General features: G+C 35.5%; 2 protein-coding genes across 5 annotated transcripts in view; one reads left to right on the plus strand and one right to left on the minus strand.

The window, feature by feature from the left end:
* Positions 1 to 4,855: 4,855 nt before the first annotated feature.
* On the minus strand, positions 4,856 to 9,857 carry LOC138706489 (chromobox protein homolog 1-like). The gene is made up of 2 exons (XM_069835832.1): positions 9,184 to 9,857; positions 4,856 to 5,567 (listed from the first exon to the last, which is right to left on the minus strand). The coding sequence occupies exons 1-2, from the start codon at positions 9,713 to 9,715 to the stop codon at positions 5,491 to 5,493; spliced, it is 609 nt and encodes a 202-aa protein (XP_069691933.1). The 5' UTR covers positions 9,716 to 9,857; the 3' UTR covers positions 4,856 to 5,490.
* A 1,934-nt stretch (positions 9,858 to 11,791) lies between these two features.
* Positions 11,792 to 16,763, plus strand: part of LOC138706491 (alpha-tubulin N-acetyltransferase-like) — a 50,293-nt gene continuing 45,321 nt past the window's right edge. For 2 of the 4 annotated variants that reach the window (XR_011334019.1, XM_069835836.1), the window contains exons 1-2: positions 11,794 to 12,133; positions 16,477 to 16,626. Coding sequence is in view for 3 of the 4 variants with exons in the window: in XM_069835836.1 (XP_069691937.1) it covers positions 12,030 to 12,133; positions 16,477 to 16,626 (254 nt within the window). In the remaining variant the exon portion in view is untranslated. Of the gene's footprint in view, positions 12,134 to 16,476; positions 16,627 to 16,763 lie in introns of all 4 variants that reach the window. The other 2 variants (XM_069835837.1, XM_069835838.1) reach the window with 2 other exon arrangements.

A 16,763-nucleotide genomic window follows, 5' to 3' on the forward strand; every position in this document is an offset into this window, starting at 1 on the left:
ACTTATATTTATGCATTAAATATTGTGACGTGGCAGCTCAAGATGATTCGTGATGCAGCAGTAAACAAGAAACCTGCACACACCAACTTCCAAGCAGACTAGTTTCTTTCATTCATTCTTCTGTGTAACCCACCCTGCAGATTTTCCATCCCTTTCTAACTAAACTACCCTGGTCGCAAGGCTCGCAAGAAGCTAGCTTCGACATTGCAAATAATTTAGTTTCCGAGTTATCCCTTTCGTGAGTTGTGTTCAGTTGAAGTGTTAGTGTGCATTGTGGCTGATATAATAAATAATGAGTGAAATAACAGTTCCTGACACCAATTTACTTGAATTTTTAGGACAATTCTGTTATCAAAACTGACTTACGAACAAAAGTGCGATTTAAAAAACAAATGACCGTGTCTATTTGTTAGAGATATGTGTAAACCATGAAATCATATTTTACTGCGTACCATTTGAGGTCATGCCTTATTAGTGTTACTTACGAGGTTCCAACCAATCTTCGGACTGCTGGCTTGACACTGACTACTATGTATTTCAAGACTATATTTTTGTAATACGTTTTCTCATATGTACATGAAAGATAACTTGAATTAGCTTCCCCTGCTCAAAATTTCATGCTACGCCACTGGTTAATATTAGAAAAATTACCTGGCTAACTAGTTGTAACGTGGTATTCATCATTGTACGAAGCCTAGTGAGGTCCCGCACTATCTTCTGGTTTCCTGTTGTGGTGGGATGTGTTCATGATTGTGTCGAAGAGAGTATGTGTTCTGAAATTCAGTTGAGTGCTCAGGATATGCTGTGGGTGTATTTTTGTATGTCTGTAAATTTCATATTGTTCTAGAGTGTTAAGTTTCTGGTTTTTTGGCTGGATGAGTAGTATTTTCATGTCAGTGTCTATGTTGCTGTAGTTGTGATTGGAGTTTGTGATGTGTTCTGCATAAATTGAATTGTTGTGTAGTTTGGTTATAGCTGTAATATGTTTCTTGTACTGTGTTTGAAATGATTTTCCAGTCTGTCCAATGTAAAACTCAAAAGTGTGATCCCAAAACGCACTCAGTCCATTTTTATGAAAGGACTGGGTTAGTTTTATCCACCAGTCTACAGACTGAGCAAGTTTTCAAGTGAAATGCACAATAACACAAACTTTTAGACAAGGATTGGCGTTGTTATGGAAGAAAAGAAGCTTAAAATACAACAGGGTGGGAGGGATATACGTGCAAATATTTTTAAAGGTAATCTGGGATAGTATACTCAAATACATTATGTAACAAATTTCTCAATCTTCGAACTTATTTTTTAGACATGAAAAAATACCATGTTCCTAGGTTAGTTAATACTTCTAGGCAATTTGTTTTCTTTACGAACACCTCTAGTTATGCAGAGGTCTAAGCTTGTGGGGGTTGTCTACTGTCCAGGCTTACCATGAAAGTCTTCGTGATGTAACAGGTTTTCAAATAATTTATCGTGTATCCAAACACATTCACCTTTTTACATTAGCACATAGGATTACATTCATGATTTATTTTGTACTGTAATACGTTCGAATTTCACCCTTAACTGTTTATACTGGAGTATAATCCTGATATCGAAAGACATGCATATAGTCTAAACTGATGGACGTTTCATAGTACTAGCATTTATAAAACATCATAGGCCTACTACAAAATATGTGACACATTTATGGGAAAACTATAAGGGCAAGGGAAAAAAGTAAATAAGGTGTTATTTCACTTGCATTTTTCTTAAACAAGTATCAAAGTATTTGTATGTATATCCCTTCCACCCTGTATATGTATAAATCATAAAAATGTCCAAATGGATTGGGCAAGTTTTGGGATCACACTTTTCAATTGTTTTATACAAGGTGTGGCAGAAAGATGATGATTTTGGCAACACATCCATACTTTACCAGATGACATAACAAGCAGCAATGAATATAGCAGCCCATAGTTTTACTTGGCATCGAAAGTTGGTCGAGGTCGAGAGAATATCAGGAGTTTACCATGGAAGCATTTTACAGAAACAGTGATTCAGTCATATGTCTTGTAATGCCAACCAAATTTATCAGCATGTGACTTCATACAAGGGTATTAAAGCAAAAATATTATGCGAATCCAAACATGCTGTTCATGATCTGAAGCATAATAATTCCAGCTGAAATTCCAAAGAACCTGCTGCAGAAAACGATGAGCAATATTAGCTGGCGTATTGAGATCTGTATGGAATCTGATGGCACTCAACTAAATATACATATTTCTGCCACACACTGTAATTATTTTTGGTAGAGACTTCAATTCTGACGGGAAGAAAAGGAAAACGGCATTAAGGTATTAACAGGATTTGTGTCCACTAGAGGTAGTTAGTAAATATGGCCATGTCAAATGCACAATTTTGATTAAAATCAAACAAGTAATTGCAGACCAACATACATAGACTCTCATCTGTTTGTACGATTTCTCCAGGACCACCAATGCATTACACATTCTGCATAGCTGTGTAGCATATTTCAATTATGTAATTTCTCCAGTCTGCTAAAGTTTCATTACATTGCCCTAAGAAAGATCACATGAAATTAAATTAAATATGGTAACAAAATTTAAAGTGTTCAAAAATATTTATTAGATCTTTCTTTCTTAGATCATTCGGTTACTATCCCTCTTGGAATGAAGAAATAGTATTTCTTACTCATCTCTTTTTTAATTTAAAAAATTTATAACAGAAGGAATAATAATGATATAGTGTGGTTTGAATTGAAATTTTTATGTTAGACTTTCCAGCAAGACTCACAATGGTGAAGAAAGACCTAGGATTTCCTGCACCAGGAAAAGCGGCGCAGAGTTTGCGGATCTACATTTTTTGCAACCACTGCAACGAAATTCTTCGTAAGATTTACCTCTGTCACCTCAAAATTTCTTGTCCGTAGATACTGTCCCTCTGCAGTTTGGTGTGCTGAGAATACAGTGTCCAGGTTGGCTTTATAGAAGTTGCTGCTGTCCAAAGAGCAAGTAATGACTCCTAGTGAACTGTGTTGCTAAGAACATCGTGACTGTACAAGTGCAGAATTCATTAATGTTTGGGTCAGGCTGAGCCATGATTTTACAACTGTGAATTTAGAAATTGAGACTGAATGGTGACAGTGGAGGAGGCACGTAACAGTCTATGTGTCATTTAGTAACAATAATAAAAATATGGTGGACCCATTTACTAAGTGTTTCCTGTGAGGGATATTCTCGGTGTACATGGGAGTGGACACAAGTTCTACTAAGATTATGAAGTGATTATGAAGTCTCAGGATATTTTTTGGAAAAATGTTAACTGATCTCACTTCTGCTTACAGGTGCCAGGGGTATATTCGAACAAAAGTTCAGGAAACCAGCTCCAGCACGAGGAAATATTCAGTTACTGGTAAACAAATTCATGCGTATGGGCTATTCCATATGAAATCGATCAGTAAAAAACCTCGCATTTTTATACTCTAATTTTTTCCCTACTTATACAAGGTGCTGAGGGGAGTGCATTTTCAAAAATATACCATCGAAAGTCAAACGGTTTTCGTATTATTGAGCGACAAATTTAGCGTATTTTATAAAAACAAGCCTCTTTCAGCGCTCAGAACTCTGGAATCATTTACTGCAGAACATTGAACGAGAGCTTATTTTGAAGCTGACATTTGGTAGGTTATGTTAAGAAGTGATCCTTATTTTTATTGTACTCAGAGAGACAGATAATCTGATTTTACTTGTTTTTAGGCTTTTTGATCATTTGTAAAAATGATAAAAAATATTGAGAAGAAACCTTGCATTATTAAGAGGGATTCGGCATTGTTTGCTTAGTGGTACGGCAATAAGTTTCGAGGGTATTAAATGGATTATTTTCACACGCCTAGACTTGAACGGCGCAGTGCTGCTCGCACTGGCCGAGAGCTGTAGATAAGCAAGGATTGGACGTTATTTTACTCCTGTGATAAAGCTAGCCCAGCCATGACTGCTAGACGACACATCACGTGTTTGTCTCCTGGCCTTGCTTGTCTCAGCTGAGCTGGCCAGCTGGTTAGTTCACGCGCGTACTATTTATTTTCTTTATTTGATATTTTCAATACTTTCTTATCAACATACCATCAGGAAAAAATATGTGTTTATTTGTACTTTCAATGCAGAATCTAACTATATATTTTTTAAATATTTTTTCCTAGCCAAGGGCGTCTTAATGAGGAAAAATCTAAACTTCTCCATTTCCATAAAAAGTAAGAAAATCTGTTTATATGTCAATATAAACTTTAATTTTTCGGCATCAAAATAAACCTTGATTTTGATCATTGGGTGAAAGGGTTTCGGAGCCACAACAGTTTAAAGTTGCTAATTTTATGAAAATACGATAAATTAAAATATTTATAATTTAATCACTATGAAGTTCTGATGCCTCAAACTTTGCACAAAGCATTGTATCATAGTTGTCTACGGACAGAAAAAGTTTCATTGTATTTAAAAATTGCAAGGTCAATTTTCTCTATAGTTTGGTCCATTTGAGATGGAATAGCCCGTATACAGGGACTGTAGTGGATGAAAAGCACATAGATCGGCCACCCAAATCCAACCAGAAAGTGGAAAATATCCAGGAGCCATAGAACATAGTCCTCGTGCGATATGATCACTGTGGATATGTTGGACAAGGTGTTCAGGCTACCTTGAACCTTTCGGACACTTGTTTTGATATTGACGGAGGTCATGTGGAAAAGCACTGATTTTGTGCCTCGTCAGTAACTTAGTACAATTTATTTTATTAACTGACGACTTCCCAAAAATGTCCTGGGACTTTACAATCACACTATATGTGAAATAAAAGTAGACAATTTCTGTTAGAATGTATGTATTACTTAAAACAGTACAATCATTACCTTCATTTCTATTACTGTACCAACAATGATTTTGTATGCCTACAACAGTGTCATGATGTATAAACTATATTTAAGGCTACAATTCTAGTAAACTTTAAGAAATGTGTTTTCAGATTCAATGAAGAGAGTATTACAATATGTCTACATAAATGTTTAGATGAACAAATATTAAGTTAACCTGTAGCAGACTTTCTTGTAGGCTGACATCCTGCACACAAAGAATATATCAATCATACAATTCCAGACAAATTAAAATACCTATTCTGAAAGTAGTGTAAATGTACTATTGACGGTAATGGTCCTGAGGGATAGCCGTAGCACAGAGATTCTTATTCCAGTATATTCACTTGCGCTGGAGGAGGAAGAAGAGGAGAAGAAAATATCTCCTTACATACTTTCTTAGTTTTGATAACAATTAAAACATACATGCGCTTTGTGCGCTTTTCTGTTATAATGAAAAGACTGCTGAAATGCAAGTCTTGAACCATTAGTTTACAGAGCTGGATGTTAACATTCCTATGTTTATGTACTTTAAAAAAGTCTTATAGCCATTTCACGCAAAAATGCCTTCAATGACAGCTGCCACTTTGTCAGTTCTGCTTTTCCTTCTTGTAGCTCGACACTCCCTTTTGCTTTGTGCCACTCTGCAAATTCCCGCTCCCGCCATCTAGTATAGAAAAGTTAAATATGCGATGATGTCAATTTTTATGTTTAGTATGCCATGGTGTCAATTTGTGCAATAGTTACAAGAGTTAAAAAAAAAAGGATATTTTTTCTTAGGTTAGAGCTTTAGTTAGTGATTAGCAACCTATCCAACTAGTAATAGATTCCTTTCAAATCTAAAAGCATTTTTCGCTAATTCAAGATTTATATGTTAATATAACATTGTTACAACACAAAAAAATAATTAAATACATTTTCTCATTTTCCTTCCTTAACCCTATATCAACTCAGCAATTCTCATGACTAAATTTAAGAACATTGTCCATAAATATCCATTTTCTTCTTTCATTGCAATAAATGTAGGAGCTATGCTATTTTTTATGTTATCTAGTCTTTGCAACAGTTCTCTTTTGTCTTTTGTTCTTCACTTTCTTTCACACATGTAAAAATATATTTTTTTTAGTAGGTTATTTTACGACGCTTTATCAACATCTTAGGTTATTTAGCATCTGAATGAGATGAAGGTGATAATGCCGGATGAGTCCGGGGTCCAGCACCGAAAGTTACCCAGCATTTGCTCATATTGGGTTGAGGGAAAACCCTGGAAAAAACCTCAACCAGGTAACTTGCCCTGACCAGGAATCGAACCCGGGCCACCTGGTTTCGCAGCCAGACGCGCTGACCGTTACTCCACAGGTGTGGACATATGTAAAATATTGAAATGTTAAAAAATGTATCCTGCTTTAGGAAAACGAGTAGAAATACATATTCACGACGAAACTGCTTAAAAATATATTCGCGGCAAAAACTGCTTAAAACAATTGGACTTATAGTTGTTTAATCAACTGTCCAAAGATAGGTTTGAACCACATGAGTGACACCAACAAGGCATCACTCATGAGGTAAATAAGCCAGGAGATACTGGGGTAGATTGGCCAGTTTCCTTTTCCCCTCCACAGCATACATCGCCGATTAGCAACATATTCCACTAATCAGACTTCAGATGTATACCGGTACAACCAGAACAGATGCATTATAGGACTCACCCTAAATATAAAAATATGCAAAGCCAAAAAAAAAAAAAAAAAAAAAAAAAAAAAAGGTGAACAGAAGTTGCGTTTCGATCAATTAAATGATCGATATATATTGTTTTCATTATGTTGCCAACCAATCAATATTGTTGTCAATTAGTTTGATCATAATCATGCCGCAATTTCGAATGCTATAGTTAAATATAAAAAAGAAGTGGATCAAATTCTCCCTCTTAATTTAAAATGTAGGCCTCGAAATTGAAATTATGGAATTATAAATAAGTTGTAAACTTTTTAGTAGCTTTATCCATGAATAAAGACATGTAGGCTATGTTTATGGTTTTTTATGCGAATGTGGTTTACTTAGGAGTGAAATGTTTTGCGAAACATGTAATCCTGGGATGAGACTGAAGAAATTTAAAAGTAAACGAGATGAACTCCTGTGGAGATGTTATTGGAAATTAAATGATAGACACAGGAACGCCGTATCGTAGCACTTTGTGAAATCACTTGGATAACAGAGAAGATGAAACGGAACATCTCCAGTGAGGTCCGTGGTAAAATGGTAATTTTACACCAATTTTGTTTTTAATTGTTTGGTCCAGGGAAAATACAAGTAAAAATGTGTTTTTGTGAAAGACTAGTATTTTCCCTGGACCAAAAATGTAGTATAAATGGAGTAGAATTAGTATTTTATAATACATTGTAAAGATGACTAATATGAACTTAATTTTATTGTTGTATTAATACAAATGTTGTATTGTTTGAAAGTTTAATGTTTCTGTGTTTTAAGTTTAGCTTTGGTTTCTTTCTTTAACTTTATTTTGAATAAAATTTAACATATTGTATAACAAAGGTGACTAATATGAGTTTAATTTCAATGTTGTTGGTTTTATTAAATTATACATGTTTGTGGTACTATGTATTTAGTTTTGTTAAGATGGCGTACTTGATATAATAATCGAAAATATACAATATACAATCGATACTATGGAATACTCGGGGTGGGTCCTATAATGCATCTGTTCCGTACAAACTGTTCTTCCTCTAACATATATCATCAAGTGAGATGTACTGCCTGATAACAGATATACATGTCAGCAGGAATCTCAATCAGAGATAGGGGATTCACTATATTGATACAAAAAAAAAATGAACTCTGCGTATTTTTTTGTGTTGTACTGATTTATATGAACATTTAAATCATTCAGTATTATCTACTCCCAAGTCGCTAACTACCAACTGAAGCTCTTACCTAAGCTAACACTGTCTAGGAAAAATAGTAGGGTCTAGAACATTAAATCTAACTATATAGTGACATTATTGCATTCTCTAATAATCGATGGCGTGGTTTGTTATTTTGTAACAATGGAAGAACTGGCATAAGGGGCTAACAGTCGGAGAGACAGACACGATTATTTAAATAAATGAAGCTGTTAATTTCGACTGTTATAAATTATAATTAACCAATTTAAAAGAAAAATCACTTTCATAAAATATAATTTTACTCAATCTATGATTTTGTCCCTACGCTTGTATGGAAGTAGGCTCTTCACACCGAACCAAAACAGATCAGTTCGGTGTTGCAGAAATTTTCCTCCTTCCTTGGCTACAACCACTTAACGCGAGAGAAAATACTGGAGTTACAGCAGTTGTGCCCAAGCATGCATTTAGAGCTGCTACTATTTGCAGTCTTCACATGAAATTAATGTACCTATTACATTTATGTCTTGTGTAAAACCACAAACTCATATTTACTAATAAAAATGATTGCTAATAATGAATTAGGATACGAAAACATTATAAGTAGGAAAATCGTATATAAAATTATATTCAAATTAAAATTTAAGCAAATCAATGTACTTTATATCACAAGTATAAAAATGGAAATATTGTACCGAAATGTTATCCTTACATTCTGTGCGAAAGTAACTTGCCACATCACTTTGTTTCATTGCACCAATGAATAAGTAGAAGAGTGATAGAGCTACATACAAGGCTTCTATTTCGGCATTACAAGTTAGGAAATACTAGCCTATAAGAGTATTAATTCTACAAGAGTAATGTCATAGGCTATAGTAATGAAGAAATATAAACAAATTTGTTACTTAAAAATAACCACAAACCTAGCAAAATTAAGAATCAATACTGTAAAAGTTTGTTTTTATATTCTTCAAACAGAAATTCTTATAACATGGCGAAGTAAGACACTTTCACAACTTTCGTGTAAGTATTCAAATTTATCGAAATTTAAAATAGCTGCTCACACACTTTACACTGGAAACAATCTCAGTCTCCTTCCCACTTTAGACTGTAGCCACCGGAAAACAATCTCCAGTTATAATAGGATCAAAAGACCTTTCGGGACCAAATTAGCATTTTACGAAATAGACATTTTACATACCCAATGTCACATTTCTGTTAATACAGTTTTAGTCTTTCTGTTATGTAGAAGTAAACAAAGCATTAGTATTGAATGGATGTGCAAATATCTATGTCCATAGTATAAGAATTTCTGGTTCTTTAAGTGTACAAATGTCTCTTACTATGCACTTTTTAAATTACATGGAAAAATGCTTTACTCTTCACCTTTATCTTCTTCATCATGAGTGGAACTGTGCCAGGTGAGACGCTCCTCATAGAACTGGATAACAATCTGGGGACAAGTGATGTTGGCCTTCTTGGCTGGAACCAGATCTGCTTCATCAGTTCCTTTCCATTTCATTAGGAACATGAGTTCCCCACTTGAGTCTGTAGCTCCAATGATCCGTTCCGGCTCCAAACCCCTGTCGAAGCCTTGGGGCTTCTTTTCTTCATCGGTCTGTTTCTTCTTGGCAGGCTTCTTGTCGTCCGAAGGTGTACTTGTAGATTTTCTCTTTTTATCGTCCTTCTTTGCTGCTTCCCTCTTTTTCCTGTTGTCTTCGAATTCTGAAATCAAATCTGGACAATCCAAGTTTTCCTCTGGTTCCCAAGTATTATCGTCATTGGAATAACCTTTCCATTTCAAAAAGTACTCTACTTTGCCGTTTCTAACCCGGCGATCAAGGACTTTCTCGACAGAAAACTCTTCTTCACCTTCTGCAGATGTCGGAGCACTTCCTTTCTCTGACTTCTTACTCATTTTTACACAGTCTAATAATTTTAGACAAGTATTACTTGTACTGAATTGCACTTCTAGTCAACTTTACGTTACTTTACTATTTTGGCGCCTACAGAAATGGTTGCAAAAGGGATGCTTGGTGCATAGACAAAACAAAGCGTGAAGGTTCAACAGCTTCAAAGATTAAATAAATAAAAACTTTGTTTTTCTGTTACAATCTTTGCTAATGTTCGATATATCATTCGACTTCTCGCTTTTTTTTCTTGCAATTGATTGGAGTATTATCGAATTATGGTGGATAATAATAATTGTACTTAAGAATAATTCGTAAAAACTATGTTTATATATAAATTAATGTGATATTAGTAATTTTACATATTATACTTGTTTTTTTTAAAGATGTGGCATGACAGTTAAGCGGCCGAGCTTGGAACTACAGTGCTATGTTGCCAATATGGACTACCATGCTGCCAGCTGATGGAAGCTAGCAATTTACGTTAAGATGGCTGACGTTAAAACATTCATTGACAATTGACGCGAAGGTAAGAAAACAATACAAAATCGACAGAGAATCAAACACGAAACGTACCAATGCTAACATTGTGTGCAGAATAAATGTCGCCAAGAGAGCGATTAAGCACTCGCAACGTGGAAAGAAAGTTTGGCAACTCAACCGTTGTTACCATAGCAACAGGCTTATGTCCCATCTTTCAAAAAAAACTAGTACACTTCTCTGAGGAGAGCATCTGCAGTGTTTACATTGTAAACAAATGCAGTCATGCAATCTGAGAGTATCGAAAGGTGAGTTCCAGCCTAGATCATATATGTAACAGATATGTCGGGCTTATAGGCTTTGAGGTTAACCAACGAGTTAGAAAGAGAATTCTAACTCGTTGAGGTTAACAACTTTTGTCAGGTTTACTACGCTGCCATCTAGTTGTTACATAAGGAGTCACATCATAATTCCCATTTGAATTTCATTAGCGACTGTGCTGCCATCTCGTATTCGTTGCCGGCGGATGGGTGGCGATCCTGGCGGTTGTTCTCTTCAAAGTGCTGCCGATTTTAACGTAGCGAGAAGTTATCTGTTACCATATGATCTAAGGTTCCAGGAACGTCTGTCGGCACACATAAATGAGTGTTCTGCCCAAGGGGAGGTCTTTTACTGCAAACCCATCTTTCTCCAATTCTTTCTATTTTCTATCTTCCTCTTTGTCTCCGCATATGATCCATATATGTGGGGTTCGACATCGTCTGTGTTTGCAGTAGTTAGTTTTCCAACATCTCAACAGATGGCAGAAATATACAGATTTTACTTTGCTGGTAACTGTATAAACTGTTGAATGTATAAATGTTTATCTACTTAATAATTTCAAACGCTAAAACATCACATGTTTTACTCCCGAACCCCTTATATCTAACGTCATCTATAATCTGATATTTTCTTCTTCCCCGAACTCTTCTTCCGTTCACCATTCATTCCAGTGCATCCTTCAGTAGGTAGTTTCTTCTCAGCCAGTGACCCAGCCAATTTCTTTTTCTCTTTCTGAAAATGTGTAGTTTTCTTTTTATAAGCTTCCTGAAATTTCGAGGTTGCCCGTAGACAAAACATACCAGATACATGCAAAAAAATTAAGACATTTCCTTAAATACCATTTCAAACTTCAAATTTACATTGGAAAATCCTGATAAGTTTAACAATTACTGCAGAAAATAGTGGAATGCTTCAGTAAAATCTGAAAAATATTGGTGAAAAGTCGTACCTTTGTACAATTCATTGCTCAGAGCACATGCATCGAATTTGTGTCAACTGTAATCATGCAATAGTACAGAGATACATTACATACAAGGAGGACATGTTGTGACACGTTGTGCACGTATGCAAAATACAATTAAGAAACATCATGAACCTAATGAAAAAAGCTTATATGAATTATGTAACAAAAAGTGTGACCTCCGCTACTATATAACGAAATACTCATTGGACACGATAGCCTAAAAAGAAATCAATACTCTTTAGGACGAACCTTATTATTATTGCTCAGTTTATGTGGCATAACCTTTTCTAGCATTCTTGGACTCTTAGTTCAGTGTGAATTGTATTTCCCGTTAAAGCATGACATAAGCGTAATGACGTAGGATTACGTATCCGGTCTGAGCTGCCTTGGGTAGTGATAGAAATGTCATTGTTGAATTGAAATTCATGGTGAAATTTGGTGTGCGATGACAGCTGAGCACTGCCAAGTTTTTGAGGCATATTACTTTTGACGATTAAGTGTAACGTCTTCTTCATGTCATATATGCCATCGTAATTGATATTGTATATCTGTACAACATGGAGTTTCCTTTTAATATAAATAATATTCTGAAACATAAAATAACGAAAGTGAAACAAAACCTTTTACCAGAAGGATTTTCTGGTGATCGCCGTAGTGCCTGGTATGTATTTGTTTTATTACTTCAGTGCACTTTACTAAATGGTATCCCGACAGCTGAACTATTGTGTTCGTTTTGGATGTTGGAAATTAATACATTTTAATAAATTGTATTGTAAGATCAACATTTCAATACGCACAAGGCTATGAAAATTATTTTTTATTGCAATAGCAGAGACTAATAACTTGTGACAACTGTTAACACCCAGCAACATAATCATTTTGATGGGTATGGTTGTAATACCTAGTAGATTGTAGTTTGATATTGAGTGCACAGAGTGCAAGGTTATGCAAAGCGTAGTTCCTCAGAAAGGTAAGTTACGAAAGTGAACTACTCATTATTTGCAAATATAGGAATCTGTGTCAAATTTATATTTTAGGTACCAATAACTTAGTAGGCTAGTATACTCAGTTTCAGTACCACTTCTCTGTTAGGAAAGAAAAACTTCATTTACCGGTAGGCCTAGGCATTTATTACAACTATTAGGCCTACACACTATTAGAAATTAATTAATCGCTCCTTTAGACAAGGAAATATATTTCAGGAAATGATTGTACGAGGGAAATTAATTTTATGCATTGGTTATTAATGGAGAAAAATTGGCTTCGGCGGCGGGGGGTCGAACCCGAGTCCTCGGTTCTACGCATCGAGCGTTCTACCTCTGAGTTATGCCGATGCTTAATCGACAGCGCTTTCGTTATCTGCAAAATTTACAGACTAATCACATGAGTGCATGCCACTGCATTAGAGTTGTTAGAACGAATAATAAATCAATAATAAAACATAATAGTGTTAAAAATGTATTAGGGACTTCACGCCTACTTGGTAATCGAGATAAATCTAATTGCCGTAATTATATAGTAAGCATCGGCCTGCCATTTTCCTGCAATTGAAGTCCAGGACGCATATTTACATACTTACTTACAAATGGCTTTTAAAAGCGGCTACACACGACCCAATCTGCAGGGTCCGATTTGCAGGGCGGTTGGGTCGGACAAATTGGTTCTGCTCTCCACACGACCCAACCTGCAGTAGGCTGATCCACTCCATTGTGAAAAGATATATCATGGCTCGTTCACTTTTCAAGTTTCAAAAAATTGGAATTGCATTGAGTTTGTTGTTACAGAACGATAAACAGGTACTATATGAAAAAAAAAATTTCCGATTAAAAAAAAATATATATTAGGCTATATATTTTTTTTTCAAGATTCAAAATGTTGACAGTTCACTGTGCAGTGATGAAGCGTTTCCCTCATAACTTAAAAACTTGTTAACTTTTCATGTTCTCTCTTTTTTTATTTTATTGCTGAAACTCATGTTTACAATATCATGCTCTTTCAACGACAGTCCTTAATAAACAATATATATATATATATATATATATATATATATATATATATATATATATATATATATATATATATTTTGTGTAATAGAAAATACTGATGTTTGACCACTTTTTAATATGAATTTATTTTTTATCAGACAATCTGTCAACGGTAGAGAAGTCATCTTGCATCATATTGTAGATATGGCATGCATAAATACACACAAAAAAAATTTCATCACAGAATGTTGGATAGTTTTTTAGTTATGTGGGAAACGCATCATCACTGCACAGTGAAAAAAAAAAAAAAAAAAAGTAAATAATTTTTTTAACTGTAAAAATATTTTTTTCATATAGCAGAAGGACAGTTGTCTATGCGGATGACGTGAATTTGTTACGAGAAAATCCACAAACGATTAGGGAAAACACGGAAATTTTATTTGAAGCAAGTAAAGAGATAGGTTTGGAAGTAAATCCCGATTATGTCCTGTGACGAGAAAATTGTACGAAATGGAACTATAAAAATTGGAAATTTATCTTTTGAAGAGGTGGAAAAATTCAAACACCTGGGAGCAAAAGTAACAAATATAAATGATACCGGTACTTGGGAGGAAATTAAACACAGAATAAATATGGGAAATGCCTGTTATTATTCGGTTGAGAAGCTTTTATCATCCAGTCTGCTGTCAAAAATCTGACAGAATTTATAAAACAGTTATATTACCAGTTGTTCTTTATGGTTGTGAAACGTGGACTCTTACTTTGAGAGAGGAACATAGGTTAAGGGTGTTTGAGAATAAATTGTTTAGGAAAATATTTGGGGCTAAGAGGGATGAAGTTATAGGAGAATGGAGGAAGTTACACAACTGCATGCATTGTATTCTTCGCCTGACATAATTAGGAACATTAAATCCAGACGTTTGAGATGGGCAGGGCATGTAGCACGTATGGGCGAATCCAGAAATGCATATAGAGTATTAGTTGGGAGGCCAGAGAGAAAAAGGCCTTTGGGGAGGCTGAGACGTAGATGGGAACATAATATTAAAATGGATTTGAGGGAGGTGGGATTTGATGATAGAGACGATTTATCTTCCTGAGGATAGGGACCAATGGCGGGCTTAAGTGAGGGCGGCAATGAACCTCCGGGTTCCTTAAAAGCCAGTAAGTAAGTAAGCAGAAGGACAGTGTTTTATACATATTAATTTTCATTATTGTACAAGATACAGTAATAGAGGGAAAAAATGTTTAATGTTTCCAAAATTTTAGTGCTGTAAGCTGTACCTAACCTCTTAAAAATAAGAAAACATTTAAACTCTTCTCATATTTTCGACAAAGCATAGGTGTGCATATTGATAACGTTGATCCTATTGTGTTGGCATGCTGTGCACTACATAATTTGTATTTTTCAAAAAGAATTTCTAAAGCCTGATTACGCATATCTCTGTTCAGATAATTTGCGTTTGAAATGTCCCATAAACAAGGCATATCTTTATAGAGTTCAAAAATATCCTTCCAGACTTTTCTCCTTTTCCTTCATTTCACGTGGCACTCACTGTCACTGCTCTCAATTCTTCATAAACGCCACTTCTGCAAGCTGCAACTGTTAAGAAATCTGCCCGATTGCTTGCCAGGGTGTTGGAGTGGGGGAGTTGGCAGATTGGGTGGCTGCCCGAACCAACCACCTGACACGAGGTTTGTTGTCCCAGCAAGCCTACACACCACCCGATCGGCAGGGTCCCTGCAAATCGGACCCTGCAGATTGGGTCGTGTATAGCCGCTTTAAGGAAACTGGAGGTTCATTGCTGCCCTTACATAAGCCCGCCATCGGTCCTTATCCTGAGCAAGATTAATCCAGTCCCTACCATCATATCCCACCTCCCTCAAATCCATTTTAATATTATCCTGCCATCTACGTCTTGGCCTCCCCAAAGATTGGGATTTCACAACAAGCTCTTTTTTTTACGGTGATGAGTTGTTAGCACATATCTACAGTACCAAATACATATATTTTAATTAAATATTAAACGTTTTCTTATAATTGACATATTGTCAGTCTCTCTATGCTCTAACAGGAAAATAAGTTCCTTAGAACTCTCTTGCAGAAAGATGGCAGCCTGGCCGATGCTTACTACATAATAACCCATGATTGCATGCCACTACATTAGTATTGTAATAGGAACTCAATCGTTGGGTTTCTACTTTTTTCCTAGCGTTTGGAGATATGTCGTCAGTTTATGTAACAGTTGATTGTTTTGCGACCTGTAAGATATTAAAGCGACTCTAGATAAGTTAAATTGGAAGTTAAAAAAAATGGAGAATGGTTACACTTTTGCAGAAATTGCTAATGTGTGTCTTATTTATGGAGAAGCTGAACAGCTGCTGAACCCGATAGAAAAAAATTTCTACAGTCTATTGATAGCTGCTAGAGAGCTTCTGGTTCCTTTAAGGCAAACAAAGCAGATACAAGCACAAGACGAACCATCTTAATCGTATTGAGAAGAAAATATCATCAGTAGGATAGAAGTGGAAACACAGTCTAGTACACAGTCACGAAGCTCAATACGTAGGGAATAAACATCCAATGACAGTTGGCCTTTAGTTGCTAGCCACTAGGATTGCTACTATCGCACAGGTTATTGTTCCCAGTACTCTCAGTTGCTAACTGCTTGGAGCATTGTATTGCGAGAAATACAAAAAATCACCTCAAGCTTCGTGACTATGTACTAGACTGTGGCGGAACCTTCTACCAATACCTGAGCTATTGCTTGTGCAATGTGTATTAATCATGTTAGTGTATAATTTAAAATGGTAGAAGTCAGTGATGTGCATAACTTACCCTTTGCAGATTTTATGCCATAACATGGAAATTTGAATCCATTTACTATGGCTTTCATATCTCAAGTTGTTTGTCTAGGACCCCTCTGTACTCATTGAAAATATTGCGGCGTTGTTCAACACTTTTTAGATCTATAATTATTAATATATTTATAGTAATCTTATATATTGTATTATTTTGCAGGGATCATGCCTCGAAAATATCTGATATTTTGGATGAAATGGGAAGGGCGTCAGCAGTAGCTCAGGGCTTGCAAAAAGCAATTACCAGCGGTGAGCGCCTGAGGAACTCTGAACATACTGTATATTTATTAATTGATCCGGAAGGCAAGAGGTACTGACTTTTTGATTAAGAATATTATCTAAATATATAATTGTTACATTTCACAAGTGTCAGTTCAAGTGATACCTAACTTTTTTTTCTGATCCTTTAAATAGCTAATATAGTAAAAGATGTTTGCAGCAATGTGA

This window comes from Periplaneta americana, chromosome 9 (assembly GCF_040183065.1).
Source record: "Periplaneta americana isolate PAMFEO1 chromosome 9, P.americana_PAMFEO1_priV1, whole genome shotgun sequence".
NCBI lineage: Eukaryota > Metazoa > Arthropoda > Insecta > Blattodea > Blattidae > Periplaneta > Periplaneta americana.